A 27,651-nucleotide genomic window follows, 5' to 3' on the forward strand; every position below is an offset into this window, starting at 1 on the left:
GTAATATATAATTAAATATTACCTTATTTTTTGTGAATATCAGAGACCCCAGTTATTTAATTAATTTAAATTCGCCAAGAAAACGCTTAGAACTAAACATAAACAAGTCATTTTATTACTATCTGCTATCAAAGCAACTGCAAGCTTTTTTTTCTCTCTTCCAAATACATGTTTTCAATGTTTATTGTGCACATCTTCCGCTTTTTTACATGTCAAACTTGTGAAATCACCCCTCTGTGACGCTTTCTGCAACTCTTGTCACATGGAGGGTAATGCGCCACTCGACGCTGGGTTCAGCCTCCAGAACCAAATTAAAACTGCCACGAGATGTCATCTGTCCGAGGCAAAGATGCAAAATCTAATGACAATTGCCTCAGCATCAGTCTCCCTTGATGCGTTTGATTACGCACAGGTGAACACCCAGTATAAGTCGATGCGGACCAGGAGGAAGGTTTGAGTTGTTGATTGAGTTCTGTTCATTTTTTACGTGTTTTGTTCGTATTTGTCGATTTTGTTTTTCGTAATATTGCGTTTTTCATATGTTGTTTTTTAGTGGCCTCTGCTGTCACTGCGGGGGGAAAAAACATTAATCTGCTATGTGTGGTGTTTCTGTTGTTCTTCTGTTCTATTCATAAATAAATAAATGCATAATCTACTGTATGCTCGTCCTGTAAATTCATAATTAAAAATGAAAATGTGAGCGAAAGCTATTAAATGTCTTACCATCATTAAAATATGAAAATTAAAATGACGGGTAATAAAAGATTATGACAGAATTTTTACGACCCTGTCCGTCAAAAAGTTTACTGTATGTGATTTTTTTTGCATAGCCGAATTTCAAACATTACAAGTAAACACACTACTAAGACGTACAGAAAACATGGACAAGTTCTTGAAAAGTAAAAATGTTGATGATGGTTATCCTGTGTGGGATAGTGGTGTTCCATAGTATTATTTAGTCGTAAAAAGTGTGCCGTGGCAGAAAAATGTTTTCTGATCATGAATCACTGATTTAAATTGCATGATTGTTGGTGCTAGACAGTATTTCTGTAACTGCTTATCTTCTGGGATTTTCACAAACAACAGTCTCTAGAGTGTAAAGGGAATGGTGCAAAAAACAACCAGCGGCAGTTCTGTGGATGAAAACGCCTTGTTGATGAGAGAGGTCAACGGAGAATGGCCAGACTGGTTCGAGCTAACAGAAAGGCTATGGTAACTCCGAGAAACCCTCTGTACAATTTTAGTGAGCAGCATAGCACCTCAGAATGCACAACATGTCAAATCTTGAGGCTGATGGGCTACAACAGCAGAAGACCATGTTGGGTTCCACTTATGTCAGCCAAGAACAGAAAACTGAAGCTGCAGTGGGCCTACATTTGTGTACCTCAGCAGAAAGCCAGATTTGTCAGACCAGGTGATGTTTTTTCAATCATCTACGGTCTCGTTTTTGTGAGCCTGTGCCCCCTGAGCCTGTTTCCTGTTCTTACTTGACAGTAGTGGTACCCAGAGCTGCTGTAAGCCATCCGCCTCAATGTTTGACGTGTTGTATGTTCAGAAATGCTTTTCTGCAAAGCACTGTTGTAACGCATGTTTATTTGAGTTACTGTCACCTTCCTGTCAACTTGGACCAGTCTGGCCATTCTCCTCTGACCTCTGTCATTAACAAGCTGTTTTCACCCACAGAACTGCCACTTGCTGGATGTTTTTTGTTTTTCGCACCATTCTCTTTACACTCTAGAGACTTTTGTGAGTGAAAATCCCAGAAGATCAGCAGTTACAGAAATACTCAAACCACCCCGTCTGGCACCAACAATCATTTCACAGTCTAAATCACTGAGATCACTTTTTTAACCATTCTGATGGTTGATGTGAACAATAACTGAAGCTGCTGACCCATATCTGTATGATTTTATACATTGCACTGCTGCCACACAATTGGCTGATTAGGTAATCCCATGAATTAGTAGATATACAGGTATACCTAATAAAGTGGCCATTGAGTGTACTTGCAGTTAGCCATCCCTCTACTAAATGTAACAAAATGACTGTCATTTTGTTACATTTAGTAGAGGGATGGCTAACTGCAAGTATTATGTTTAATACAGTATGTATTATGGTTTCACAGTAGCAATAACTTTAGAAATGTTTTAACTATGGTATATTAGCAGGAAATAATGGCTACTACAGTAATGCTTTGTACTTGTAGGGGCATCTGAAATATAAGGTAGACATCATGACAGACAGACAAACGGACACATGATAGATGAATAGAAAATTCTAGATTGGCACTGTTCTTGCTCATCAAAAGACAGAAACAAACCAGTCTTATAATGTTGTGTAAGTCAATGTTTATTTCAATTTAATTTGCACCAACATGTTTTTCCATTGTACTTTTCAATAACCTTCATAACACTACTTTATAACACTACTTTCCATTCAAACAAGACTGACATTTCTGCCTTCTCTGAAGGTATCAGAGGATCAGAATTGGAGTGGAGGAAACTACAGTAAGTCTTACAGAACTTCAGTCAGAATATCAGACATGGTACCATTTTTAAACAGGTACAACGTTCACAGAGGAATATCCAAATCACATTTGTCAACAATTTAGTTCAATGACCATGTCACGCTCCCACAGGTTGAACTGTACATTTTTATATAAAAACTGAGAACATACGAACAAAACACCCTGTCTGTGAGAGTCAGTTTTATTCTTATTTTGACACTGAAGAAGAGTCATAGGAGAATCTGTCAAAACAAATATAATGGTGAACATGAACATTAACCAACAGGTTTCTTCAGCAGGACACTTCTATGGTTTTGGCTTCAGACAGTCTGAACATTATCGTGAGGCTTATGTCTAAAAACACTCTCTCCATACGTACAATGCCTCCCAAACATCTGTCCAAACTTGAAATTAGTCATAACCATGAGCTATTATTTCAAATGTGAAAGCATGAGAAAAAAACTAACATTGTTAAGAGCCCAAGTTTGACTAATGGTTGACAGTGTATATCTGCATGAGCCTTGAGTTTATGTATTTCAATGCACAACGTGTACGTTACTATGTAGCTTGTATTTACAAACCCAAATGGGCAGAGGCATGGACTACGGAAGAGATGCTGAGTTTGTTACAGTAAAGCACTAGAAGGTCTGAGGTCATCAGAAGACAAATCATAGAAACACAACATGAGTCTCAAATACGATTCTGGAAGATTTAGTTTACATGTAACACTAATTCACACGAGACCTGCCATGAAATGCAGGTGACTCACTCTGTTTATTCTTTCCAGACACATATTCAAAAAACATGAATATTTATCAGTAGCGCCCACTGATCAGTCTAAAACACCATTTACACAGTCAGTTGATATCCAGAAGACACAAGTGAACAATTGGCTGACACTACAGTAGTAAGGTATAAAACATAGTTTGACATTATATTGAGAAAAAAGAAAGAAGATGAAATAAAAAATTTGTCCCTTGTACTGGAATGTGAAGGACATTTCTCCACAAATGCATTCAAACTTTGGCAGAGAATACAGAGGTCATTCGCTCATTCTCAGCAAGGTTCAAAATAATGCACAATCTTTCTTACAGGTGCCCCAAGGTAACCGAAGAGACTAGAATCAAATGAAATAACAGGCCAGCTTAAATGGTTCCTTTTAAGGAAATCAAACATCATGACAAACTAAAAAAAGAAAAAGAAGATTAATAACAAGAAAGAAAGATAATCAAAGTGTATTTATACTTTTACAGACACGCTAACGCTTCTTCATGAGTTTGGCTGGCTTGTCGTATGTATTGGTAAGAGCCCAGAATATCAACCACAGACGAGAGTTAATTCATCGCTAGTTTATAGTAAAGAAACTTAACCCATCTAGAATATGGCACGTTAATACGCTTTATAAAGAGAAACACTCTCGAAAATGACCTTACAGATACACACTCGTCACATTGTGCCAAAAGCATTTAACTATTCACACTTCCAAAACCATGTAACATCATACTTTTCTAGGCAAGGGTGAAGTAACTTTTTGAGACTGATTAAAATGTTGGTTGTGGTGTTTTTTTGCGATCTAGCAGCAGAGAATGGAAACATTTTGTGTTGTGTTGTCACATTTATGACTGAATGTCAGTGGGCTTGGCCTTGTGGGTTACCACTGGCCTGCACTCTTTGTACGAATCATGGAAACTCGTTTCTCTTCTATCATTTGGAATACAGTACAAGGGTGAATACATTTGTATATTTTCTTGTGATTGACAAGAATGTTTTGTTTGTTTGTACTGTATGTGTATATATATGGTTGTGGCTGATCGGTGTGTATATTATATTACAACCACCTGCCACCTGCCTAATATTGAGGTATGTCCACCGTCAAAACAGCGCCAACCCGTCACTATTTTCTCACCACAATTGTAAGTTATCTGTTTCTGTAGACCAGTCTGGCCATTCTCTGTTGACCTCTCTTATCAACATGGCATTTCCATCCGCTAACAGGATGTTTTTTGTTTATGGCACCATACTGAGTAAATTCCAGAGACTGATGTGTGTGAAAATCCCAGGAGATCAGCAATTACAGAAATACCAAACCAGCCTGATTTGGACTGTGGCATGATTGTTGGTGATCAGTGTGTGTGTGTGTGTGTGTGTGTATGTGTGTGTGTGTGTGTGTGTGTGTGTGTGTGTATATATATATATATATATATATATATATATATATATATATATATATATATATATATATATACACACACACACTGGCAGCCAAAAGTTTGGAATAATGTACAGATTTTGCTCTTATGAAAAGAAAATGTTACTTTTATTCACCAAAGTGGCATTCAACTGATCACAACGTATAGTCAGGATATTAATAACGTGAAAAATTACTATTAAAGTTTGATAAAAATTTTCAGAACTTCTTAAACTACTTCAAAGAGTCTACATCAAAAAAAAAACCTCCACCTGCAGCAATGGCAGCTTTTCAGATCCTTGGCATTCTAGCTGTCAGTTTGTCCAGATACTCTGGTGAAATTTCACCCCATGCTTCCTGCAGCACTTGCCGTAAATGTGGCTGTCTTGTCGGGCACTTTTCACGCACCTTACAGTCTAGCTGATCCAACAAAAGCTCAACAGGGTTAAGATCCAAAAACTCTTTTCCAAATATCTGTTGTCCAATGTCTGTTTCTTTGCCCACTCTAACCTTTTCTTTTTGTTTTTTTGTTTCAAAAGTGGCTTTTTCTTGGCAATTCTTCCCATAAGGCCTGTACCCCCAAGTCTTCTCTTTATTGTTGTACATGCATCTGCTGTTGAGTGGGTAGAATTCAATGAAGCTGTCAGCTGAGAACATGTGAGGCATCTAGTCCTCAAACTAGAGAATAGTTGTAAATCTGGCCTTCCACATCTATTTCTATCCTTGTTAAAGCCAGTTGTCCTTTATCTTTGAAGACTGTAGTGTATACCTTTCTATTAAATCTTCAGTTTTTTGTCAATTTAAAGCATTGTATAGGCTTTATTCATAAAAAAATAAATAAAAAAAAAACATTATTAGAGTTTCTAGAGAAAACCTAATATTGATCTTAAGACATCCCAGTCTATTGCATATTGTGGCAACTCAAAAACAAACACAAAGACAATGTTAAGCTTCACTTAACAAACCAAACTGTGTTTGACATAATGGAAAGTGATTTTCTAGTAACAAATTAGTAATTTAGCATGATTACACAAGGATAAGGTGTTGGAGTGACGGTGGCTGTAAATGGGGCCTGTCTAGATTTGATCAAAAATGACTTTTTTCAAATAGTGATGGTGCTGTTTTTTACATCAGTAATGTCCTGACTATACTTTATGATCAGATGAATGCCACTTTGGTGAATTAAAGAACCAAGTTCCTTCTGAAACAGCAAAATCTGTACATTATTCTAAACTATATATATAAACTATATATTTTTTAAATAGCAAACAATATATATACAGTATATATTTGTTCGCTATTTAAAATATTTTTTGTCATAGTTTCTATTATCTGCTTATGTTATTAAATAACAGTTATTTCCCTTTGTTTTAAAGTAACATGCTGCTTTTTAATTGGCAGTTTTACATTTATCGGTCATCCATTTTGTTTCATGCACTCTTGATGATTTCATAACATTCAAAGTATCTACACAACTTGAGCCAATTTGCTTCTTGTGAGGAGACCCCAATTAGCCACTGTACATAAATAAAGATGTTGTCTGATTCACAATGTAAGAGTAATGTCTTACTCTTAAACACTATTGGTACACATCCATTGCATCGCAATCTGGCTTAGAAATCCTGTACACAGACAGAAGAGAGGCTGACCAGCCTGTTAGTCCCTTTCTGTCCATCCACCTTGCTTGCTCTCTCTTTTTAAGACTGAAAGTCCAAGTGCCAGAGTAGTGTCCTCTTGAGGCAGCAGAGCCAAACGTGCCCTCATCCAGGACCCTCTAAAACTGATACCACTTCTTGTCTTTGCACTTCAGCATCAGCTATGTAGGACAACCGTGAAAGAAAAAAAAAACAATTATTTATATGTATTGATATTACAAAACATTAGTAATAAACAGCAATATTTCCCTACATATATTTTCAATCAAACATATTTTGTAAAAAAAACAGCCATACAGAGCCTTTGGTGAATATTTATTTTTTTGGGTGAACTATTCATTGAATATTTTTTTTATTTATTCAATGAAATTGATTCACTCCGTTTTAACACTCTAATACTTAATAGGTTCAAAGTCTTTATGAAATTTAATGGACAATCAAAATATTAACATTGCAACAATTTACATCGCCAACAGTGTGACCATGAATATAATGAGAATATTCACTATATTTCCCAGTCTGTGTTAGTTTATTGTCTCATTCTCTCTGTCTTATCTTCTCTCCCCCCTCCATACCTCATGAGCATGTTTAGAGAAGGTTTCGGCACTGGTCATCATGAGGGCCGTCTTGTCCTCCAGCTCCCCCAGCCTCTGGCCTCTCTCATCCAGGGCAATGCGAGCTCGGGCCAATTCCCCCACCACCCCGCCTGCTGCCGCTTTCATGCCCTCCATACCACCCTGTCCCGGGATGTGCTGGGCCAGGCTGCGGGACGCCTTACCTGCCGCTGCCTCACCAACTACAGAGAGAGAGAGCGAGAGAGAAGTAGGGAGAGAGTGAGTGTCAATGGGTGGGTAAGAAAGAACAAAGTATAAGGAGAGATGGAGAGAAAGACACACGAGAGGAAGATTTAATTCAAATAAACCTGCCTTTAACATCATGTGAAAAAACTGGGGTTGTAGCTTTACATGAGTAAACAATTTATAAAATACAATCACAAATATTTGTATATACATTATCTAATTAAAATTTTAGAAATTAGTCTCACTGTCTTAGTGGGCAGTTCTTCATGCCAATTGTCAAAGATTTGAGAGACTAGGGCTGCATGCACACACATATGAGTGATAACTACACTCACACAGCTCCTCTCGGTCGAAAGTTTGTGCATTGCCTCCAAAAAAGCCCTTGAGAAAGCCACGGTTCTGGGCCTCAGGAGTTTCGATGGGTATGAAGAGCTCCCCCAACATTTCCTGCAATTAGTGAAGAAAAGTTAATCAATACATCAAAATAGAAAAAAAGAAAGAAAAGAAAAACAAACAAACAAAAAACAACAACAAAAAAGAAACATCAAATACTGGAGTAAAAGAGAACTAGTGTAAAAAATAGCAGCGCTTTCAAGTGAGAAAGCCACCAGCAGATGTCAGTACAGTAACATATTTTATAAATCCAACACTGTATAAAGAAAGAAAGACTATGTTCAAAATTGAATTCTAGCATACAGCAAACTGTGCTGTATACACTAAATACCAGTGCCGTTGCTAGATTTCATTGACATCTGGGGCTTAACCCACAGGGCATATTCAAATATAAAAATAAGAATAATCGTTCCTTCCATGACTTAAAAAATGACCACTCTACCTGTCAAATAACAATTAGGGCTTACATTAAGCACACAACACTGACACCTTTTCAGAACTTTATATGAGCAAACATCAGGCAACAGGCGCACAATAAATGGATTAAATGTGTTTTTAATTTAAATTGCAGATCAAAGCAAAAATGACAATTTGTTGGCTCATTTGTTCTTTATGCAGAAAATAACACTTACAATAAAATCTAAGTATTTTAACAATATAAATTTGCAATTAATGAATTAAGTAAATTACGAGAAGAAATTGGAAACAGTATGAGATTACAGTCCTAATATTTTGTGAATAAATCTAAAGGAACATCATGTGATGGACAACAGCAAAGTAGAGCATCCTGGTCTTTATATACAACACAACTAACCAGGGAGATAACTTGGCTATGCAACCAAACTGAATTTGTGGGAAGTTTTTATGAGTTCTCTGTTCATAGATGAGGTGTGCATTAGTACAGAAGTTTTCAACATGTGGGCGCCTGTCAAGGGAGGCACGAGATATAGGTTCACACTCAAGTGAAGTGAAAAATAATTGAAACGGCTTTGAATTAAATAAGTCCTTATCAAGACATTGTATGTGGTAACATCCCCTCAGTTACAGTATTGTTTAGAGAGGAAAACCTAATAGCAGGTTTAGCAGTCTACTTTCTCGTGAATAAATAAAATGTCCTACATGACCGCTGCGGATACTAATAACTCTGTGCTGATGAGCAAAAAGACCAAGAATTGCTAAATATTATTGCTAAATCCTAAACTAAAATAGGCCTATAATTAAATACATCCTCTACATCTCTTGCATTAGTGAAGCTGCTGGCTCGCCGTCCGTTCTATCATTGTGATAATGATGCTCTGTTTAGCCTAATATTGAGATTTTATTCTCACAATGCAACAACTTTATTCTACTAATATTGACTTTATTATGAAACAAAATTAAATATCATAATGCTATGATTTTATTCTTAAAATAAACTTTAGTCTCATAAAGCTTCAACTTAATTATCAAAATTGTTACTTTATTTGCAAAATATTTACAAGACTAATTATATAAATAAGACCATTATCGAAATCTTTCTCTTTTTTTTTTTTACGTGGCAATAAAACACCATCATCGGATCACCAAATAAAGTAAAAAAAATAACTTCATGTTTAAAAAATGTATCTCAAAACACCTGCGTTGGGTTTCATGATTCCTGGTTGCTTTTAACAAAGCAAAGTTTCAATGCTTCATAAACGGTAAGACAGAGTTTTTTCCCTTTTGCTCTGGTGTGCAGACTTATGTACAATGTCATTTGATTTTAAACCAAAATAAAGGCACTCCAAAGAGGCTATTTAAACAGAAGTTTAATTCCATGCACATGACATTGAACCAGCACGGGCAGAGCGCATATACAGGCAGTGACAGTTCGATCATTTTTGTTTTACTTTAATGTGAGATTTATAATTGTATAACTTTGTATTGTGCTATATAGGCATATAGCTCACTGTTTTGCTATTCTGAGTTGCGTTTTTCCACTGCAATAAAAAAAAATTATTCCCACGTAGCCTACTGACTCCTGATGAAACCAGAATAAAAGTTGACTGGCGCATGCATTAAAACCTACTAGGTGTGCAGATTGTTAAAAACAAGTGAAGATTAGAAATGAGGCTTATAGATTATAAATTTAGAAATAAGGCTTGTGTAATAAAACCTCAGTGCCTCTGACACAGAATAGCTGCACCCCTGTGAGAGATAATAGAAATCTCCCACAAGAGGTGTTCATTGCATGTCTGATGAACTTAAACATGAACAGCAAGTAAAAGTCAAAGTGCAAACTGTCAGTTAATGCAAGTTGGGCCCACTGATCAGAATTAATTTGCATTTGAAGCCAGAATTGTTGCCTGCCTTGTTACTTTTGTACTCTGGTGTTATGAAAATTAAGCCCTTTTTTTTTCCATAAAAAACAAAACAAAAAAACATTCAGGGCTATTAACAAAAGTTTCGGAGCTTCTGCCCTATCAGCCATGGTCTAGCCATGCCAGTGCAGAATATGGCAGAAAATAGCATTTTAAATGGTACACATTATTATGCAACAATAAACAGTAGTATTTATGCCACATTATTGTCACATGACCTTAATTTTTGAATGTAATTTTGGGAAAATATGTATTTGTTAATAAAATTGTGAGATTTATCCAGTTCACACTGGGAATGGAAGGTCAAGTCTAGCACGTTACATTGCTAAATACAGTATTCAACGCAGTGTACTCTGGTTGTATTCTGCACACTTTGGCACATGTTGAAGGTCTATGTATATGAATTCAATGCATATTCAGTAGAGCATTTGAATTATGTGCATACATACCTCATAGTGCAAAAACAGTTTAAATAGTATGGTAGTATGTCATTTTGAACATTTTGAGAGAGAGGCATTGACAGAAGGGGAGAGAGGACAGAATGACAGCCTGTGAGCCACAAATTACAGCAGAGATGCAGCAGAGCTCAGCTCAGTAGAGCTCAAAGCATCTATGACAAGCATGACATTTCACTTCAATAGACACCATCAGCACGCACGCATGCACGCCCGCTCGCACGCATGCACGCATGCACACACAAAGCCAAACCCACTTGTAGGTTGTCACACATCTCCTGGCTGTAAGTGATTCTCTGTATCTCTGTAGGGGAGCACAGATACAGCGCCTGTCCTCTGTTGGTAAAGCAGAATGTTCTGGCAATGCGCATGTCCGTTAGCGGCAGGTAGCTGACGTCCAGCAGTGGTCGTAAACTGGGAAGGCTGTACAAAACACATATAGAAAAGGGAAGGAGGCCAGGTTTAACTATTGCATTTCCAAAATCTTTGACCTCAAAAAAGAAATTAGAAATGTCAGTGAAAACACTGAATGAAGAAATTTGCATTAAAATATTATACTGCAGTTAAATGAATGCAGGATTTGATTTTAAGACAGTAAAAGCACACTGCAGTTCTGCTGACTAGAGGTTTAGAGTTTATTGAGGGATTGAGCAGTTTCCTGTAATCTAGATTAGATTAAGTTGAGGATCAAAAAGGTTTGAGCTGGTATTAAAGGAATGTTCTCGGTTAAATACAAGTTAAGCTCTATTGACAGCAAATATTGCATTTACAGTAATATACTTACAATCAGGGCCATAGCTAGTGTGGTGAAAGGTGATAACGATTCTAGGAGCCCACAGGTCCAGTGGGACCCCACAACAAATTCTAAACTGTATCTTTTTAATAGAAAAGGAGCCCTGATCAATATACAGTAAGGGAGCCCAGAATACCTTGCTAAGCCCTGCTTACAATGGAAGTCTGTGGGGCAAGGCACTCCAAAAGTTTTGAAAGCAGATATGTAAAGCTTTTTGTGTGTCTTGGGAGCCCCAAACTCCCTGATCTGATCTTTGAGAAAAGGCCAATGAAAATTGGCAAGTGGAATTTGCATGCCACTCCCCCGGAAATACAGGTATAAAAAGGAGCTGGCACGCAACTACTCATTCAGATTTTTTCTTCGGACCCGAGTGGTTGTGTTTCAGCGAGCTGAATTCCACTGTCGGTCCATTCACCTCTAAGAAGCGTATGCTGTTGGATATACGGCACCTTCCAGCGGCTTTCTCTCCTTCTGCACGATCAGTGCAGAGTACGACCCTGGGCGCTTCAACAGCGCTAAAACTGTATATATTCCTGCAAAAGAGAATATCTCCTCTATTAGAGCAAAACACATCTTTGTGTAGTTCCTGGATGTGGTTGTTATCTCTCAACCTCCGATGGCCATGGGAGCTGCCTCACGTGTCTGGGCAGCGATCACATTTAGGCAGCGTTCGTGGACCGTTGATGTTCTTATTGTGAGAACATGAACATAGCAATGTTGCGGTCGCGGCTTTCCTTCTTCTGGGGGAAAGACGCTCCAGCCGCCCCCCACGCCGGGCCTTCTACCTACGGGTATGAGGCCGTATTGGCTGGCGCTGGAGGCTATTTTGGGACATCAATGGGAGCAGCCCGCGGGAGAATCCCTGCGGACCTCCCATTCCCCAGCATGCTCGTTTGCCCCTGTTGTGTTCCAAGATGAGATCAGCTCACCTCAGGGCCAGCTTAATGTCTCTTTTGGAGCAAGTGAGCAGGATGAGTTTTCAATCGCTGCATCGGAGAGCGCGTTGGCGATGTTGGACGCCCAGGGTCTGCCCGCACAGTCTGAGGCTGACGCAGAGCTGACCGGCATGCTTGCATGGTTGGTTCCTGGGTTCAGTGCGCCGCTCACGGGATGACACCTTTTTCAGTCCAAGCTCAACTTCCCAGTTCGTCCACTCTTACTTCCCTCGATGGCAGGGTGGCCGAGGGGTACAAAGCGATCCCTCAGGTGGATAAGGCAAAACGCTGCCACCTGGTGGGATCGCCTGGGACTCACCTCCGGGGCCTGTAGGACTACGTTTTCGACCAAAGCTTACAGTGCCGATGGACAGGCCACCTCCGCTCTGAATGCCATGGCCCACCTGCAAGTACATCAGGCCAAGGAACTGAAAGAGCTGCACATGGGTAGTCCTGATCCCGATGTGATGCAGGAGCACCACCTATGGCTGAATCTGGTCGAGATGAGGGATGCCAACAATGTTCGCTTTCTCAACACACCCATCTCCCAAATTGGCCTATTCGTTGACACTGTCGAGGACTTTGCACAGCAGTTCTCGGTGGTGAAGAAGCAGACAGAGGCAATACAACACATTTTGCCCCGGCGTGGCTCAAGATCCCGTACCCTGTCTGCTCGCTGAGGGCATCCAGGTGTCTCCCGCCACAGCCCGAGCCCAGTTCTCGGCTCCAGCGTAGAGCCCCCCCCCGCAGGATGCGGCCATCCCCCACCTCACGACCTAGCACTAGGACCCCGAGGAAGGCTCCTAAGCGCCACTGAGACAGACGACCCAAGGATCGAGACATCTGCCAGAACCCTGCAGCTGGTATCAGGACCACTCTGTCCCCCTGGTGGAGGGCCGGGAGGTAAATCTTGTGTTTCCTTTTGTTTTGAGTTTGCCGCACCCACAATTTTTTTTTAAAAAGAGCGTTTTCCCTCACTCTTTGCAGAAATGCATTTTAACGTGTGTCTTGCATCAAGAATGGTTCACAACGGTAGACCTGAAGGATGTGTACTTCCACGTCTCGGATTAACCTTGACACGCGGTTTGCTTTCAAGTGCCGGGCGTATCAGTACAAGGTCCTCCCCTTCGGCTTGTCCTTGTCGCCTTGTATCTTCATGAAAGTTGCGGAGGCAGCCCTTGCCCCACTAGGGCAGTAGGCATTCACATCCTCAACTTCCCCGACAACTGGCTGTTTCTAGCTCACTCTCGAGACCTGTTGTGTGTGCACAGGGACCTGGTGCTCAGGCACCTCAGCTGTTTAGGGCTTCGGGTCAACTGGGAAAAGAGCAAGCTCTCCCCGGTTCAGAGCATCTCTTTTCTCGGGAAGAATTTAGACTCTGTCTCCATGATAGTGTGCCTCATGAGCGAGTGTGCACAGTCAGTGTTGAACTCCCTGAAGTCATTCAGGCAGAGTACGGCAGTCCCACTCCAGCACTGGCTTCAGACTTGAGTGACGAGATGGTATGGTGCCTTGGCACACATCGCATGGCCATCACGCCGATCTGCCGCCACTCCTTTAGCCCTTGCATTTTTACAGGCAGGGGTTCCTTTACAGCAAGCATCCAGGCGCGTCATGGATACGACAGACGCCTCCAAGCTAGGCTGCGACTGAGGTCGCTGTGGATCACTCATCCCAGGCGGCCCCATCCATAAAGCGGACGTGCTGCTGCGACAGGTGACGCTCAGGGGAGAGTTGAGACTCCACCCCCAGGTGGGCCAGCTGTTTTTGAGTCGATTCGGCAAAGGAATCCTCACACTGCCCGCAATGGTATTCTCCGACAGGGGCTCCCCTCGGCACAGACGCGCTGGCACACAGTTGGCCAGGGGGCTGCGCAAATGTCCATTCCCCCCAGTGAGCCGGCTTGCACAGACTTTGTGCAAGGTCAGGAAGGACGAGGAAAAGGTCACCTTGTTCGCCGTACTGGCCCAATCAGATTTGGTTCTTGGATCTCACGCTCCTCATGACAGCCCCTACCTGGCAAGTTTCCCTGAGGCAGGACCTCCTCTCTTAGGTTCGGGACCTGCAGGCGTCCTCTGGCAGCGACACCTGCCTGGAGTTCAGTCCAGAGTGTTCTCACGTGATCTTGAGATGAGCCAAAGGTTCCCACAACCCCTATTGGGGTCAGGTGGTAAGCCTGCAAGTGAAGCTGCCCCAGGTGGAGGCAGACCCAGCCTTATTGTTGCTGTGGCTAATGTGTGCTTTGTGCATCTATTTGGATTGTACGCAGAACTCTAGATGGTCTGAGCAGCTCTTTGTCTGCTTTGGTGGAAAGCGGAAAGGGAACGCTGTCTCCAAACAGAGGCTTGCCAACTATATCGTGGACGGCATCGCTGCGCCTGCCCCTTTGGGAATATGAGCTCACTCTACGAGGAGTCTGGCATCCTCATGGGTACTGGTCAATGGTACCACTCTAGCAAACATCTGGAGGGCAGTGGGCTGGGCAACACCCAATACCTTCACAAGATTTTTGATCTCTGGGCCGGGTATACCGCTTGCGCACAGCGCCTTTCCCCTCCATGAGGCGAAGACCTGCACTTCTTCTCCCATGCAAGTTCATGAACCTGTGAACCCTGGACGTCTTCCTCCCTAGCCCTGTGGCTCACAAGTTTGGCAGAGGAATTGGCAGCCAGATCCAGTATGTGTGCTAATATGCCCTGAACCTTGGTAAGTTCTCCACAGTTGTAAAGCTCCTCCCCTTTGAGGCAGGACCTACCACCGCACCTCTTCCATGTGCAGCTGGTCAGCCCACGTGACGTATTGCTACATGTAACCTCCCTTCGGGCAGGATGAGGTCTCCATGGTGTCTTTCCCCCTGAAAGATAGGAAAGGAAAAGAATACCTTCCATGGCGCGAATAACAGCATTAGTGGGCCCCAGCTGAATCTAATACTCTGTGGAGAGAAAAAAATGAGAAAAGGCAGCGGCTGGCGAGGTCTGCTCCCATACTATTTACGTCTCTTCCCCCCCTCAGGGATGTGGGAAACTACATGACGTCTTTTGGGTCATTGGGGGAGGCTACGTGCAGACCAGTGCACCTGCTATTTTGCATGCAGCAGCTTGCTTGCACCTGCATCGGCAGTCCACGTAACACAGTTCAGCTAGTTGTGGCGTTTCATATAGGAACAATGTGTCGAGTGAGTGACTGAAGGGGAATGTCTCAGTTACTGTCATAACCTCTGTTCCCTGATGAAGGGAACAAGATGTTGTGCCCCTCTTGCCACTTGCAATACGCTGGAATGTCCGGAACGCTGTCTCGGCTCCTCAGCACAAAACCTGAGAGTGGTTGCGAGCCATCTCCTTTTATACCCATATGTCCGGGGGAGTGGCATGCAAATTCCACTCGCCAATTCTCATTGGCCTTTTCTCAAAGATCAGAGGTGTTTGGGGCTCCCAAGAGCGACCCCTAGTGTCACTAATCGACACAACTTGTCATGGAACGGAGGTTATGATATTAACCTAGATGTTTTTTAAGATGTAAAGTTGGGATACATTCAGGGGCATGTAGCATCCATTATATAATTGTATTAACAGTACACAATAGTGGATATATTATTTTTATTTTTTTTACTCCCCAAGCATGAGTCCGGTGGAACCAAAGACATCTAAGGTGAAAGTTCTACCTGTTAATCAACCACTGTGCTAAAACAAGATTTTAAAACTTAAACTTTAAAACGCATTGACAAGGACAATATCTTACGGATCTTCTTCAGTATACTGATATCAACATATAGAGACACAGATGAGAAGCACTTCTGAAACACAATTATATTAGCACTTCACTGAATCAACTCAGAATTCTGTTTGCACTTAGAATAAATCCAAGTATAATTGGCAGAAATGGTGCACTTTCTTTTTAATCTTATTTGATAGTTACTTACTTTTTGTTAGTGCAGTCATGAAATCAGTCCTCCCCTCAAAATCCGATTTGTCTAATGTCTGACAAAATTTTTAATAATTATCAGTCAATGTTTAAAATCGTCTCGGTTACCTACGTTACCTCGGTTCTCTCTAGATGAGGGAACGAGTATTGCGTAAGCTAGCTTAAGCTACGGGAAAGATTCATCTTTTCTGAGATATTGAAGCCAAAAAATGATCCTTAATTTTGTATCATTTGTCAACGCAGTGCAGCAACTGCAGACCTTGAGCGGGCTAGCTAGCGAGCTCATTGGTTGCTCTGCGGCAACTGCTGCAGCCTATAGACGAACTTGCGTGAACTCGCGCCCAATGAGAGGCGCCCGCGCGCTCACTGTCCCAAAGCCCGCCAGAATGGGCGTGGCTAGGGTGCATATAAGCGCAGTTCGTAGGCTGGAACCCTGGTTTTCATTGAATGAAGTGAAAATCGCTCGTGGCGCGAGCATGGCCAGCTACGCAATACTCGTTCCCTCATCTAGAGAGAACCGAGGTTACGTAGGTAACCGAGACGTTCTCTTACGAGAGGTTCTCTCGTATTGCGTAAGCTAGTTTACGCTACGGGAACCCATTGTCAACGCCGTGCGCGCCAAGCATCCACTACATGAGCCCCAGGGGGGTGGGGGGACCCGGGGGAGCCCTTGTGAGTGGGGAAATAATATTTGGCCGGCAAGAGTGCGGGTCAGTGTGTGTGTGATACATAAGCACATAGTGGGAAGGGAAAAACAGAGCGGCGGTGCCGGTCTGTGTGGAATGTGTCCCCTTAGTGCAGCTCACCAGGGGAGCTGTAGCGTATTAAACCGCTAGTAGTTTTGCCTGCAGAGCGGGCACTGCCAGATTGTAAAATCTGACAAAGGTGGAGGGGGAAGCCCAGCCCGCTGCCACACATATGTCCTGAAAGGAAATCCCGTTGGACCATGCCCACGAGGAGGCCATGCCTCTGGTGGAGTGAGCCCTAATGCCTAACGGGCATGGCAGGTCTTTCGACGCGTACGCGGCAGCAATAGCGTCCACTATCCATCTAGACAGTGTCTGTTTCGAGGTGGCGAGACCCTTGGTGCGCCCTCCGAACGAAACGAAAAGCTGCTCAGCGCGTCTGAAAGAGGCGGAGCGCGCAGTATACAATCTCAGTGCTCTGACTGGGCAAAGGAGATTTGTGTCGCGTTCGCTATCGGATGCTGGGAAATAATCTGTGCTCTGAAAGGAGTACCGATCACCTTGGGGACATAGCCGTGTCTAGGCTTTAAAATGACCTTGGAGTCACTTGGTCCAAACTCCATACACGCAGCGCTGACAGACAGCGCGTGAAGGTCTCCCACACGTTTAACTGATGACAGGGCAGTCAGAAAAACGGTTTTGAGTGAAAGGTATTTCAAATTCACGGATTCAACGGTTCGAAAGGGGGGGCTTTCATAGCTTCGAGAACTACAGAAAGATCCCAGATAGGAACCGATGGGGGGCGCGGGGGGTTCATCCTTCTAGCTCCCCTGAGGAAGCGGATGACCAGCTCGTTTTTTCCCCGTGACTGGCCGTGCAGGGGTTCGGCGAACGCCGCGACGGCCGCCACGTACACTTTGAGCGTGGATGGGGATCTGCCCTTATCCAACAGCTCTTGTAAAAACACGAGCAGTGACGACACCCCACATGTCCATGGGTCCAGGTCTCTGTCGGTGCACCATTTTGAAAACACCGACCATTTGGACACATAGAGTCTTCTCGTGGAAGGGGCTCTAGCGTGTATGATAGTGTTCATTACTCCTTCTGGCAAAGCGACGGGTAGTCGTTGATCACCCACGCGTGCAGTGCCCAGCGCTCTGGGTGGGGATGCCAGATCGTGCCGTGAGCTTGAGAGAGGAGATCTGCTCTCACTGGGATGGGCCACGGGGCTGTCAGTGACAGCTGCGTAAGCTCCGGGAACCATGTCTGATTCTCCCAGCGTGGGGCTATGAGGAGCACCGAGTGACGCGTTTCCCTGATCCTCTGCATTACCTGTGGCAATAGCGAGACGGGAGGGAAGGCGTAAAGCGGGCGGTTGGGCCAGTCCTGGGCCAGCGCTTCCTCGCTTTTCGAGAAAAATACTGGGCAGTGAGAGTTCTCTTCTGACGCGAAGAGGTCTATCTCTGCTCTGCCGAATATTTGCCATAATTTCTGGACTGTTTGAGCGTGCAGGGACAATTCCCCTGGGGGAACATTGTCTCTGGACAGTCTGTCTGGGCCATCGTTCAGGTGGCCTGGCACGTGCGTCGCCCTCAGCGAGCGTAGGTGGCCCTGGGACCAACTTAGTATGCGTTTTGTCAGATGGAAGAGGTTCCTGGATCTGACACCGCCCTGACGGTTTAGATAGGATACCACAGATCTGTTGTCCGAACGGACCAGGACGTGGTGACCCTGAATGACCGGGAGGAAGCGCACGAGCGCGTACTCGACCGCTATCATTTCCAGACAATTTATGTGAAGGAGCTTTTCCTGAACTGACCATAGGCCGAAAACCGGCGAGCCCTCGCAGACCGCGCCCCAACCCGTGTTGGACGCGTCTGTCGAGATGACTTTTCGGCGAGATACAGCTCCCATCGTCACTCCCCGCTGATACCATTCAGCCACCGTCCAGGGCTGCAGAGCTGATATACAGGTCTGAGTCACTCTGATCGGCTGGCGGCCTGTGGCCCACGCCCGGCGAGACGTGCGGGTGTTTAGCCAATGCTGAAGCGGGCGCATGCACAGTAAACCCAGCTGAAGTACTGCTGCGGCTGAGGCCATGTAACCTAACACTCTCTGAAATATTTTCAGAGGCGTGAGGCTGTTCATCTGAAAAGACGCGGCTAGTCGCGCCGTGTAGATAAGCGAGCCGTCATTGCCACAGAGTCTAGTTCTATTCCAAGGAAGGAAATTGCCTGACTGGGCTGTAGTGAGCTCTTGGTCCAATTGACTGCAAGACCCAGACTGTTCAGATGACTGAGGAGAACTGTCCTGTGAGACAGAAGCTCCGTATGTGACTGTGCCAAAATCAGCCAATCGTCCAAATAGTTCAGAATTCGCAAGCCCTGACTCTGCAGGGGTGCGAGCGCCGAAACATGCACTTCGTGAAAGTACGGGGTGCAAAGGACAGGCCGAACGGAAGGACGGTGTATTGATAAACCTGACCGTCGAAGGCGAATCTCAAGAATGGCCTGTGACGGGGATTTATCTGAATCTGAAAATAGGCATCTTTCAGATTGAGAGAAATAAACCAGTCCCCCTGGCGCACATGTGCGAGGAGTTTCCTGATTGTAAGCATTTTGAACGGTCTTTTTGCAAGCACCTTGTTCAAAACCCTGAGATCTAATATTGGTCTGAGGCCGCCGTCTTTCTTGGGGACAAGAAAATAATGGCTGTAAAACCCCGACTCGCTCAGTGAAGGCGGCACTCTCTCTATGGCCCTTTTGCACAGAAGGTTTGCTATTTCTGAACGAAGCATGCAGGCTGCTTCCATGTTCACAGTAGTTTCGAGCCGCGCCCTGAAGCGGGGAGGGCGGCGATCGAACTGTAGCAAATAGCCCTGTTTTATTGTGCTTAACACCCATTTGCATATCCCTGGGATAGCTTCCCACGCTTTGAAGCGTAACGCTAGAGGGTGAATGGCCGAGTCGCCCTGATTGCCGTACACAGCGGGCTGAACAGAATGTGTGAGTGCGCTTATTGTGCTTATGCATGACTGCTCGCAGACAGCAGGGACATGCTGTTCTGTGAGTGACTTCCCGATTGAGATGAATGGGGAAAGAGTCACATCTGTTAAGTGATGCGCGAGCATAGTCACGGGCATGGGACTTACACATAGAGAGGTGTTTGCTGGCCGTGTGACAGAGCGGGCAGAGAGGGGACGCGCACACGGGCTCGTGGGTGCGTTTATTGACTCTAACACTCGAGCGGGCTGTGCCCGCTTTATGTGAGTGTGCTCTGATAGGAACACGGGAAGTGTAATGCTTGTGTGTAGGGGTGAACACTGGATTGTGGGCACATTTTCTACACATAAGACATGTTTGCTCTTTACAAGATCTTTTTGTGTCGCCATGAAAACGGCGTTTGAGTGCAGGCAAGCGGGTAGTAACACCGGCTTGTTGGCTGCTGAATTCACCACTGTAGTAGCCTGAGAGAAGGGGACTGACAGGGGGCGAAGCTTTGACGGTGGTCCGGCCGCGGCGGGACTGAGCCGTCGTTTTTTCAACAAAGCTAGGAGGACTTCGGTTGTTCAGGTTTCAGCGCAATCTTAGGCCGAGGCCCGCGGGGGGGCGGCGGCTGTCTGAGCGCGATCTGGGGCGGCCGCCCTGTCGACGCTGGGAATTCTGGCTTTGTTGAGCTGGGCGCTGTGAAGATGCTCGTGCAGGAGGCTGGTTACGTGGGCGGCCTGCAGAGGAGCTAGCGCGGCGAGGCAGGAAGAGATTCATGGCATGGGAGGCTTTCTGGACTTCCGAAAAACGGTCAACAATGCCACTTACCGCGGAACCGAAGAGACCGGACGGAGAGAGCGGCGCGTTGAGGAACGTGGAGTGCTCAGCTTCTCCCATGTCGGCTAGCGTTAGCCACAGGTGTCTCTCGGTTACAGTCAGCGAGGCCATGCACTTCCCTAGGGCTTGAGCTGCAGCTTTGGTGGCGCGAAGGGCAAGGTCCGTCGCGCTCCTTAGATCTGTAACAGCCTCTGGGTGCCTGCCTTTCTCATCCCATTCCTGAAGAAGGTCCGCTTGGAGGATCTGCAAGACGGCCATGGAATGCAGAGCAGATGCGGCTTGGCCGGCGGCGGAATAGGCGCGGCCAACACAGGCGGAAGTAGTTCTGCAGGCCTTAGACGGGAGCACTGGCTTAGACCGCCATCTCACGGAGGGCGGGCAAAGGTGTGCTGCTACCGAATCCTCGACCGGGGGATGGAAGAGTAGCCCTTCTCGGCGGCGCCGTCCACTGAAGCGAGAGAGGTGGAGACGTGGGATCGAATCCTGGCCGAGAGAGGCGCGTTCCACGATTTAGAGAGCTCGGCGTGGAGTTCCGGCAGGAAGGGAGCCGCGCGGTGACGGCTTTGAAGAAAGCAACCGTCGAGTCTGTTGGGAGCCTGCCCAGGGGGCGGTGACTACTCGAGCCCGAGGCGGTCGACGGCCTGTGTGAGGAGGCGTATCAATTCCCCTTCGACTCTGGCGCGGGTCCTGCTGGATTCCTGGGCCGATGAGGAGGCTTGTGACCACTCCTCGCTGTCCGAAGCCATGATGGAACAGCAGCCCTTGTCCTCCGCCTCGCTCTCCGAGGTGGCAGCAGTGCGGCCGCTCGGTGGCAACTGCGCGTCCCGGGGGGGCGGGGAGGGTGAACGCGATGCTCGAGGGAGAGGCTCCGGCGAGACAGTCGCTTCTAAACCCGGTTCCGGAAGCCTTTGGGAGCGGCGCTTCTTCCGGCGCGGCGAAACAGAAGGCGGCGCGGCGGCTTCGGTCCTGAGCGCTTCGAGTGGAGCCCGCAGGGTCGACATCGGAAGCTCCTCGCAGAGGTCGCATCCGCCGTCAGCGAAGGCGAGCTCTGCATGCCCCAGTCCCAGGCAGAGAGCGCAGATGATGTGGCGGTCTCCGGCGCTGAGAGGGGTGCGGCATGAACCGCAGGTGCGAGGCATCTTTAAAAAGACGCTCGTGCTCTTTTGTGAAGTTCACTGAGGAACTAGTTTGCTTTAAAAGGATACGTCGCCGGATGGCGTAGCTCGCAGGATGGCTGAAGGTGGCGGCGCCGGCTTCTTCGAAGCGCTGTCCAAGCTTGCTTGATGCCCCTCGAACGGCAACGCGGCTTCTTGCAGTTTCAGAGATGCGAAGAGCTTCGCTGAAGAGATGAAAATCAGGGTTCCAGCCTACGAACTGCGCTTATATGCACCCTAGCCACGGCCATTCTGGCGGGCTTTGGGACAGTGAGTGCGCGGGCGCCTCTCATTGGGCGCGAGTTCACGCAAGTTCGTCTATAGGCTGCAGCAGTTGCCGCAGAGCAACCAATGAGCTCGCTAGCTAGCCCGCTCAAGGTCTGCAGTTGCTGCACTGCGTTGACAAATGATACAAAATTAAGGATCATTTTTTGGCTTCAATATCTCAGAAAAGATTAATCTTTCCCGTAGTGTAATCTAGCTTATGCAATACGAGAGAACCTCTCGTAAGAGAACTGTAAATGATGGAGAGTTTTCAGATAGCACAGCCCCTGGCCATACCTGTCTCTTTTTTGTTGTTTCTAAATAGCAAGCTATTACTACCACAAGGACTTAAAATCTCTGGCTTGTTTAATAATGATGAATAGCGAGAAAATTCATGTGATTGCTTTGGAATTCACAAGGTCGTAAAGTCGTGTACCACTGCATCTGATGTGTGCAGGAGCTCTCAACCTCTCAAGAGTCAGAACTCGCATGTGCACGCATGTGCACACAAAAATATGCTGTATGGAGAATATCAGTATATGATTACTGCTAAATTTGATTGTACATTTTAAATTGGGGATGGAACCAAGAACATTTTGGTTAGCAGTAAAGAACTTTAACCTCTACAACACACCATCTCAAATGTAAAACAAAACAAAATGTTGATGTGAACCTCAGAGTCATGATGTGTCCATTGGCGCAGAAACAGGCCAGACAAATGCTGTTACAAACCGACACCACATCGGCACGTAGCACAAAGGACGACTCTGTGATGTTGTGCACGTACAGACATGCCTGGGAGGGCATGAGGAAGACCTTGGCCTGCCTCTCTGAACACACCAAAGCTAAGTGGCCATCTCCACTGGCCTCCTGAGAGGAGGAGGGCGAGAAGTTGACCAGCTTTCGTTTGCGGGGTCGATCTGGGTCCTCTGGAGCATGCTGGTCCCGCCACAACTCATAGGGATTTAGGATCAGAGTACCCCCACAGTCCAGAAAGGAAAACCGCAGAACAGATCCCTTCAACATTAATACTGTGGCTGAAATAGAAAACAGGAAGAAGTGAGCAAGAACAAATAATGTCACATGTCCGAATTCGAACACTATGTCACACTTGTGCTGTAGTAAATTGTGCACAGACACAACAGTGCAGTAAGTGGTAGGTTAAAGATAAGAGTAGATTTCTGCACACTGACATGTATCCTTCCAAATGTTTACTTCACCCAAAAATGAAGGGATAGTTCACCCAGAAATGAAAATTCTATCATAATTTTTTATCATAAATTCTTCTCCATGCCCAGTAGGGGGAGATATGCCCAAATAATGTTAATAACCAAAAACAGAAGAAGGAGAACGTGAAAGTGATGGAAAAAGGACATACATATTGATATGTTTCTCACCCACACCTATCATATTTCTTCAGAAGACATGGATTTAACAACCAGAGTCGTCTGGAAGATGTTTATTTTACCCTTATGTGGATTTTGGAGCTTTAAAATTTTGGCACCCATTCACTTGCATTCAATTGAATGGACCTACAGAGCTGAGATATTCTTCTAAAAATGTTAGTTTGTGTTCTGCAGAAGAAAGAAAGCCATAAACATCTGGGATGGCATGAGGGTGAGGAAATGATGAGAGAATTTTTGGGTGAACTAACCCATTAATTTGCTTTGCTCTTGATGAGCACCACCAGGTCAAAAAAGCTCACTCACGAATAGGCTCCAAATGTCATTTTCCAGGACTAAAGTAAGAGCCCTCAGTGAGCAAAAGCCCCAAGGTATTATTTTATGGCATATGAGGTAATCAATTAAATAACAAAATAAAGAAATTAATAGTTTCCTACCCTAATTTTCTGTCAATGGGGATTTACAATCATAAGACTACCTGTGTCTCTCTTCTGCAAGCTTTGAGCATTGGATGTTTTAGATTTATGTTTTATTTCTAAAAAATGTAATTGCAGGACACAGTATTTGTTTTTAAATAATTTGTTCAACTTGATTAATTTTGAATTCTAATGAAATTACAATCTTTAGTAGATTGTGAGGAGATATTATTACAAATAATGTGGGTTAAAGCATACCAAAATGGATGATAAAGCATGTAGTACATCATCTCTGACCTTCAGATTTCCATTTAACACCTTTGTTAGGTGGTTAAATGGCTAAGCGGAACTGCCATTTAATTATGACAATCATGAGGAAGACAAATATAAACATACAGACAGGCACCTTTTTCTCACTGCCAAGTAAAGACTGGGGAGGTTGAAATGTTGCAAGCAATACAAATTTGGAAGTACAAATATAAGTGTGAAGACATTTATAATTTTCTTTTTACCCAGCACGTTTGACCAAAATAACCACAAACTTCTCGTATAAGACATGAAAGCATGTGGGTTCTCACCTGTGGGGGCCACAGTAATGGATTCTTCCTGGCGTTCCTCCTCATCTGTAGGGATAGACATTGGAATGATGAGCACCAGGCCCAGACTCGTTCCCACCCACAGGCAAGGTGTGGGCAAGGTGTCTGACTTATGCCCATACGACTCCGCAAAATGAAGGGTAGTTATGGCCTCTTTAGTCTCTCTGTCTATGCTGGAAACACTAGAGCTCCGAGAACGGCTGAACGAGTTTTCTCGACTCTCTGAGAAAGAATGCAGAAGGGGAGAGTGGGAGAAAGAAAGGGTGGGTGGGGAGAAGAGAAATGTCAGGAAAGATGTAAAGAGAAGGACAGACAGATGGAAGTGTAGTAAAAAAAGATAAAGAAGGATCATAGGGTGAAAAGAATATATATATATATATATATATATATATATATATATATATATATATATATATATATATATATATATATATATATATATATATAGAAAAGAGAAAAAAGGGAAAACTATAAGTAGATAGTAGTAGAATCATTTTTGCTGTTTAAAAGAAGAGTGAGCTCTTGATTTTAGAGAGTAAAGATAAATAGACAAAAGTGTAGTCACTCCATGTGTGCATTCACACTTACATTAAACCAGTCATAAAGTGATACAGGTGTGCAGGTGAAAATCCAGCAGTTTTAAGATGACATACATTATATAGATTTGCAGTTTAAGCAAATCAGAATTAATAATTGACATACTATACAGGCTGACACACATAAAAACACACAAACATACTGCGTGCACACACAATTCTGAGACTGCATTTCCCACGTTCGCACATGTAGATATTTTACTCACACATTCAAACACAGAGAAAGAACGCACAGCACACAATCTCACAATTCCAAATTTATTCACACCTGTTATGGCATCTTACAAATATTGTTGACCTTGAATTGCTTTCAGGTTCATATCTACTGCTTACTCAAAAGGTCAAGTTCACACACACACACAAACAAAAAAAAGACTATCTGCTTATTCCTGATATATTCTTCATTCATCCATTTAGACAAAACTCTCCCTCCCACTTAAACTGAAGAATGCCAAGTTTATACTGTACTTGCCAACGAATTAACATCAGATTGTGGAAAATAAACCAGGCAAAGGTGTTTTTTATAATAATAATAATAATAATATATAAGATTTGTTGGTGTCATTATATCATATCTTGTGTGACATCCAGTCTTTTTAATTATTAGTTATCATGTCTTTGCATTACCATAAAGCATCAATAATAACATAGAAAACCCTAGACTATATTAGAACTTGACTAGTGTTTTCCATTGAGATTCCTGTCTATCCCATCATACAAAACTGCACTATGATTTTTTATCATAAACCCATCATTAGGAAATGTTGTGGGACATTTTGTCGTAATGTCAGAACATGGGTTAGGCAGTGATGGAATGAAAGTGATTTGTTGAGAGAATGAAAGTTGGTGCAGCTATCCTTATCACAACTCTCCAAACACATAATTAATTCCATACTGTACAAACTAAAGACTCGATCCCCTAACCGTAGCCCTAAACCTAACCCTCACAAAAAAATGTCTGCTTTATTACATTGTCAATAAAACATCATTTAATATGTTTTTTAAGTGATTTGAATTATGGGGACACTAGAAATTTACTTATAAACCACATTTATAGTATACCTTGCAATTAGTTTGTAACCTACAAAAATGTCCTTGGATTTTGTCCACCCAAATCCCCCCACCCCCCACCCCTACACACACAAACAAACACACACTTTTACACACAGAAATGGCACCATTTCCTGAGAATGACCCTCCTACTTATCCCTATGACCTCATAACATTCAGCTCTACATTGATGACAACATACATTTTTAATGATACTGACATGTCTGCAGAATCAACAGTTTTCCTGAAACAGGTTAAGCACTGTCTTGGACTAAACTGCACAGTTAATGGTTTATCACACATAGTCCAGGACTAGATTAAATCTGTGTCCTAGAGATGTCAGAGTGCATGGGACGGACAGACGACTATAAGCCGACAACACAGAAGATTGACAGAGGCTGGTGTAGAACACAAAGCAGACATTATTATAATAGTCAGCTGATAGCAGCTATAGTGTAAATCCAAAATCTGAAGATAAAGAGCAAGGTGAAGACTCGAATCAAGATTTAACTTGATGTGAGTGGGGGGGGGGGGGGTCTGACCAAGCGACTGTGAGCCACAGGACGGGACGGAGCGAGACGGGGTCATGCGTTGGGTCATGACCCTGTGACCCTTGTATGCCTCTCCTTACCTCTCTCGTTCCAGGAGTAGGTGGTGATGCGTTGTTCATCATGAGAGTACATACTGACTCCGTGTAACTGCTGCAGCATGGCTCGTCGGGACGGATAACCTATCCACCAAACGTACATTCACATGCATACAAGCACAACATGCCAACGGTCACAATCACACACGTAGATACGCCCACGTGACATATATAATGACACGTAAATACACACAAATATCAGACGCATACCAAAACATAAAAACACGACCAGACCATCACAGACAGTATACGGAGAGTGACAGAGACAGAGAGAAAGAGGAAGAGAAACAGATAAACTGATATGCATGAAAGAAAGAAAGAAAGAAAGAACGAAAGACCTTTTTTCTCTTTTGTAGTTTTTGAAACACTGACAGCCTGGTCAATAATCTTAAAATACCTGATCACAGCTCTTCAGTATGTCCAACAGACAACATATGTAAAAGTATGTATAGGCAGAATGGAATAATTTCTTGGCTGTGAGGGTTGCATCAAGGTTAAGATGCTTGTAGCTCTCTCTCTCTCTCTGTGTGTGTGTGTGTGTGTGTGTGTGTGTGTGGATCAATGGATCAAAGAATGAAAGGAATAGTAAACCCCAAAATGGAAATTGTATGTTCTCAGAAGAATTCTCCTTTTGTGTTCCACTGAAAGCCATATGGGTGTTAAAAAACAAACGTAAATGAGTTTTCATTTTAGGGTGAACTATTCCTTAAACAAAAGAAGGCAATATCAAACAATCCAATCACATTCTCTAACACACACAGTGTCAAATGGTCATAAACAAAATAACATCCAGGTTTATATAAAGGCATACAAATTGACCTTTTCTATTACCGACAGCACCTGTATCTGCAGAGACAGTGAACATAATTATAATCGTATCTATCCTGTTAAGCCTGTTAGTGTGAATATTTCATGATGAAAAGATCTCCTTGCTTGCTCGCTCTCTCCCTCTCTCTCTGGGACTCCTTTGCTGAGGTCACTGGCTGTCAATCAGGAGAGCTAAATGACAAACCTTTTATTAGAAACACCAA

At 43.9% G+C, this 27,651-nt stretch overlaps 1 protein-coding gene across 2 annotated transcripts in view; it reads right to left on the reverse strand.

The window, feature by feature from the left end:
* Window positions 1-2,341: 2,341 nt before the first annotated feature.
* Window positions 2,342-27,651, reverse strand: part of stxbp5l (syntaxin binding protein 5L) — a 252,949-nt gene continuing 227,639 nt past the window's right edge. For both annotated transcript variants that reach the window (XM_052148848.1, XM_052148847.1), the window contains 6 exons: window positions 24,311-24,550; window positions 22,587-22,950; window positions 10,594-10,759; window positions 7,485-7,596; window positions 6,925-7,145; window positions 2,342-6,510 (listed from right to left, as the gene is read on the reverse strand). In XM_052148848.1, coding sequence (XP_052004808.1) covers window positions 6,469-6,510; window positions 6,925-7,145; window positions 7,485-7,596; window positions 10,594-10,759; window positions 22,587-22,950; window positions 24,311-24,550 — 1,145 coding nt within the window. In that variant the 3' untranslated portion in view covers window positions 2,342-6,468. The remainder of the gene's footprint in view (window positions 6,511-6,924; window positions 7,146-7,484; window positions 7,597-10,593; window positions 10,760-22,586; window positions 22,951-24,310; window positions 24,551-27,651) is intronic.

This window comes from Xyrauchen texanus, chromosome 18 (genome assembly GCF_025860055.1).
Source record: "Xyrauchen texanus isolate HMW12.3.18 chromosome 18, RBS_HiC_50CHRs, whole genome shotgun sequence".
In the NCBI taxonomy this organism is placed as follows: Eukaryota; Metazoa; Chordata; class Actinopteri; order Cypriniformes; family Catostomidae; genus Xyrauchen; species Xyrauchen texanus.